The 5,244-nt window shown below is 35.3% G+C and overlaps 1 protein-coding gene across 1 annotated transcript; it reads left to right on the forward strand.

Annotated features, from left to right (window-relative positions):
- On the forward strand, nt 1-4,310 carry LOC148835035 (zinc-binding protein A33). The gene is made up of 6 exons (XM_088917938.1): nt 1-24; nt 111-206; nt 834-1,073; nt 1,764-1,783; nt 3,046-3,188; nt 3,751-4,310. Exons 1-6 carry the CDS (start codon nt 1-3, stop codon nt 4,308-4,310), a joined length of 1,083 nt encoding a protein of 360 aa, XP_088774064.1.
- Nucleotides 4,311-5,244: the final 934 nt, after the last annotated feature.

A 5,244-nucleotide genomic window follows, 5' to 3' on the forward strand; every position in this document is an offset into this window, starting at 1 on the left:
ATGGCCATGAAACCCCAATGCCAAGTGAGCAATTTCCTGTCTCTTCTTTTTTGTGCTTAAACTGTATGGTTCATATTCCTGTCTTTTATGTTTTCTTTTCTCGTTCGCAGGATGTGCTCACAAAGCAGCAGGAACATCTGAAAAGGCAACAAGAAGCTGTCAAATGCCGAATTGAAAAGCTGACTGCAAAGCAAACAGAGATTACAGTAAGTAAATCCATTTTTCCAGTGGTCAGCAATTAAAAAAACAACAGCATTGGTTAAATTAAGGGAAAAGGAAAACAATGAAAGCAAAAACAATACATTTTATTTTATGGAGTTACCCTTTGATCACATTTGGAAGTATTAATAAGCAGGAATTGTTCTTAGGAAAGAAAGTACACTTAAGTTAAATTTTGCCAGTGTGAAAAATGTGACTTTTCTTACCCTTGAAACTGTTTAATTAGTACACTTCTTCACTTTTATTCTGTTTATTTGTAAGCTCCCAGTATGTGTATTTGATTTATCTGTATTGACTATATAGAGTCTATATAGTATATAAATAGTCTATAAATAGACTATATTCTTCAAGGTTTAATTAAGCCAAATACTTGCTTCTAGCCAACAGGGAATCAAAAACATCCTTAATGCACAGTAAAATGCTCTAAATTAACAAAATAATATTGTCTTATTTTAATAAATACTTTCAATTTAAAACAAATTTATTCCAAGAAGAGCAATTTTAAAGGATACATATACTGTAAGATGAAATACATTAAAATGAAGAAATAGGGCAAAAAAGACAAAAACATAACAGATACCTTTTGTTTTGCTTTTTTGTTTGTTTTTTTTTAGAAAAAATCCACAGCAGTGAGGGAAAACATTTCCAAAAAGTTCGAAGATATAAAAAGAGTGCTAGACCAGGACTTGAAAGTCACGTTAAACCAGCTGGAAATGGAAGCGAATGCAGCTCTGTTTACCATTGACAACCACCTAGAGAAATGTAACCTGCTTACTCAAGACATTGAACTGGAATTGTCTGAGCTCAATGCACAGTTGGAACAGAACAATCCACAAGAGCAACATAGAAAGATGGTAAAAGTAACAAATGAAAAAATACAAATCCTTACGATAAGGCACAATGCAAATTTAACACACAGACAATTCTGCAGTTTTGGTATGTTGTGCACCTTTCTGGGGGGATTCTGACTTTTCCACCACTGGCTTCTCAGCCTAGCAGATATACCAAATAAAAAACCCATACATGCAAATCCTGGAAACTCATCTTTAAAAAAAAAACAGATGACCCAAATCAATTAATTTTGAACTGTAACAGAAGAATCAATTGCACATGCCTTTTTTCAGAAAATAAATGTGGATTCCCCCTTCAAACAGATGAACTGTAACCATTCATCAGTCTTTTAACTAACCACTCTGTCCCATTGCTGATTGGGCACAATTTCATATTTCATCAAGACAGGAACTGCTAACACACTTCCAAGAAATGTTGGATTGTATTTTTAGTTATGATTTAGAAGTATGCAAAAATCAATTGTAAAGCTACTTATAAGGTTGTGTTGGAAAGTACAATAAATGACAGATATGTTGGTGTTCTAATAATCTAATTTGTAATTTATATGTAATTGTAAATATTTTGTGCAGATATTTGGGTTTTGTGAATCTAAAATGTGTAGATGATTAGGATTATTTGTCTGTGCATCATAATGACAATTCACAGATTAGCAAATATGGTTAATCTTTCTCTGTATTGTTCTTCCCAAACAGAATTTACAAACCGAAGACAGGTAGGCACAAATAAACTAAACATACCTGTTTGATTATCAAGGCTAGGATGTAAATTTTTTCACTTTTTGTTATACAGTAAAATACAATACTTTCATACACTAGTCCTGTTGTCTAAGATGATCAGCAGAAAAGTCTGGTCAAAAACTAACTCTGAAACTCAAGCAAACTGGCAAAGCTGACTGGGGTGGATGGCACCACCAACACATTCTAATGTGACACTTATTTCTAGAAGAGATACAATTGTCAAACAATTTGTGATAGATAATGCCCTGCTGAAAGTTTCATACTAAACAACTAATTATGTTTTTGAAAAATAAGATCTCTTCCTCCAGTTGCAGAAATCCAACCCTTAGCCATTTACAAAATGGGGTCAATGTACCAGAACACACATCAACATCAACAATTCAGGAGAGGCTAATGCTACTTCGGAGAGAAGTCCTTTTTGTAGATTCCACCACTTGTGGAAGACCTGCTAAAGTCTTGCTATTCCCTGCACCATTACTGTCATTTTTCAACTACCCTGTGTTTCCATTATCAGTCTCTGCTATCTGTCACTGGGAAAATGTTGTGGTTGTTTATATGACACTATTGGTAAAAAAGCACATGATTTCTTAGAGTGAACAGGCCTTTGTATTTTGCACAAGAATGAAGGTTTAATTCATTTACCAGCATTGTAATATCCACAAATGTATACTATTGCTAGTACACAGTTTACACTGTTATAATGCAGAGTCTACCTCATTATAAGGTTAACTTTGATCACTATGTAGTAAACAAACAACTGCACTACTTAGCAATAAGAAACGATTGCTTAAAATGCAGAAAATTTCCATTTTGCAGTTATTGCAATAAAGTCATTTCTAAGTTTCTAAATGACTGACATGTTACAGTTAAATGTGTATAGTGAAGAGTTCAGAAATAACTTTACTTGACCCCACACAAGACCTACAACTTAAATTCTACAGTTTAAATCTTTTTCACAGTGATAAGATATTTGAAAGCATTATCAGAGAAATTGCCTATATGAAACAAATTATAAGCAATGATATGCCTCAGTTTGTACCTACACAATTAATTTCTCAACTTTCAATCACAATAAGACACTTGAAGCAAGAACAAAATGACAGAGATATCTCTGAAAAGGTGGTTTCAGTTGTGACCAGAAATACAGCTTCCCTTTAATGAAACAAAAGAGATCTTTTTTGTTTACTAATTTTGAAAATTGCTTGTGGGCCCATCTGTTATTTTTTATTCCCACCAGAGTTACAGCTATTATGAACATCAGCTTCCCTGATTCCATCCAACTGGATGACTACAAGTCTAATCAGATCCTAAGCTTGATCAACAATCTGTTCCTGTTCATTCGTGCTCAGATTCCCATAACCAGAAAAGTCTTCCAAAGCTGTAAGTGACTTCCTGGTTCATTTCTTTCATTTTGCTTTGCTACCTCAGTTTGCATCTTGCAATATTAACTTTGGTGCAGTTTCAGTGATTATTCTAAGCCTATGGCTTTGTAAAATTAAATAGCACATTCCATATCCATATTGTACATATGTTAAATGATGAGATGCACGTATATTTACTGTATTTTACTTCACTCCCCACTTCATTATCAACCTCTAAGCTATTTTTACATGCTAAACCTTGAATGTCAAGGCATAGTTCAGCTGGTTGCTTGGAGTTAAGGCCTGTTGACATTACAAGTGAATTGTACATTTTCTTCCCCCAAAAATTACAAGCTATTTGTAAATACAAAACTGCTATTTAAAAGTATCCATAAAACAAGCACAATGCAAAAAACTAGAAGTGCTTAAGTTTGGGACTTAAAAAATCTTTGAAGTTTACATTCACTATTTTGACTATTGAAATTCTCCTACTAATGAATATTGTAGTCATTAACCCTTTGATTCGGAAACACTGTTCTCACATCACTGCTCTTTGTTCTCCTTCTCCTTCCATAAATGAGATGTCACAGAGGTGCGGCTGGACCCCGACACTGCCCATCCTAATCTGGTCATTTCCCCAGATGGCACCACTGCCACCTACACAAAGGAATGGCAGGAATTTCCAGAGAGCGCGGAGCGCTTTGACACTACCCTGAATGTGATCAGCAGTGATGGCTTCTCAGATGGGAGAAGCTACTGGGAAGCGGATGTGGAGGGTAAGACGTACTGGGAGCTGGGACTCACGTATCCCAGAATACCCCGCAAGGGCAGGGAGGAGACCTGCTGGCTGGGGAGAGGTGAAGAGTCTTGGTGTGTTGAGTTCTTTAATGGGGACTACACAGCATGGCACAATGGAGTCTCTCATCATCTCCCCATCAGCAAAAACTTCAAGAAAATCGGAACCTATCTGAGCTATCCAGCTGGACTTATATCGTTCTATGGCGTTGACGACCAGACCCACCTGTTCACATTCTGCGCTGGCAGGTTCAACGAAACCCTCCATCTTGCTGTATGTCCAGGCCATGACAATGAAGGCTCCAACACTAAGCCCATTAAACTCTGCAGTGCTGTGAAAACATGAACATGTTCCTAGAGGGACTTGGATTTATATAGCAGGTAGAAAATGAGGGGCCTTGGAAAAAAAACAGGACTCCAAAGACTAAAAGGCTTTTTCTTTTTCAAGGTATGTTAAAGAGCAGATGTTATAAAAGTAATTTGACATGCCAGTATTACTTAGATTGAAGAATAGTTTGGTCTATTGTGTGAGAGCATAAATATAATTTAAGGTAAAGATAAAAAAAAATGACAAATTTTACATTCTCAGATTTTTCTCTTCCATCAACAGAACTAGATTCTTAATTTCTAGTATCTAATACATTGTACTTTTGATTGTACAATTTCTAAATAAAATGTAAAAGTTAAGAATAATTTAATAATTTGGAGGCAAGTCAATGTAAAATTAAAAAACTCAACACAGTGCTTAAATTACATTTTTGGTTGATGAACTGTATGTTAAGTGCAAGCAAGTCCTAATAAAGGCAGTAAATTTTTAATTTATATACAGTATAAAACCTGAGTGCCTTGTTTTCATAGTCCAGATATTGCAGGGCAATCTGTGAATCCTTTGTTTTGGTGCAGTGACATAAGTTTGGGAAAGCAAGATGATCATGGAACCAAGGAGAGTCGGAGAGTTATTACACATGGTCCATATGGTGGAATAACACTCTGGCATATGGCAATATGACAAGAAAACTGCCAGAAAAGAAGCTGAATTTCACAGGAATAAAACAGATGTCTGTCAAAATGTGGCACGGCAAAGTCAAATCCTACTTTATTACACCTTTTTAAGTGCTCTGTTTATTACAATGCTTTTACCAGCATTCACCTTTATCACACCAGTCCAGTAAATGTTTATGTAAGATGAAACTATAATAAGAATAAATCTAGCAGTTCTTGTTCCCTGTCTACTAGAATCCTATAAACAAGGTTAACACATGAAGAAACATATTTATAAA

The sequence above is a fragment of the Atractosteus spatula genome, chromosome 5, assembly GCF_055471065.1.
Source record: "Atractosteus spatula isolate fAtrSpa1 chromosome 5, fAtrSpa1.hap1, whole genome shotgun sequence".
Lineage (NCBI taxonomy): Eukaryota > Metazoa > Chordata > Actinopteri > Semionotiformes > Lepisosteidae > Atractosteus > Atractosteus spatula.

What these genes read in the sequence shown, in the direction of transcription:
- LOC148835035 (XM_088917938.1), top strand. Translation starts at nt 1, where the DNA reads ATGGCCATGAAACCCCAATGCCAA. An exon ending in AAGAGCAACATAGAAAGATG is followed by an intron (nt 1,074 to 1,763) that starts GTAAAAGTAACA and finishes CTTCCCAAACAG; the next exon opens with AATTTACAAACCGAAGACAG. An exon ending in CAGAAAAGTCTTCCAAAGCT is followed by an intron (nt 3,189 to 3,750) that starts GTAAGTGACTTC and finishes TCCATAAATGAG; the next exon opens with ATGTCACAGAGGTGCGGCTG.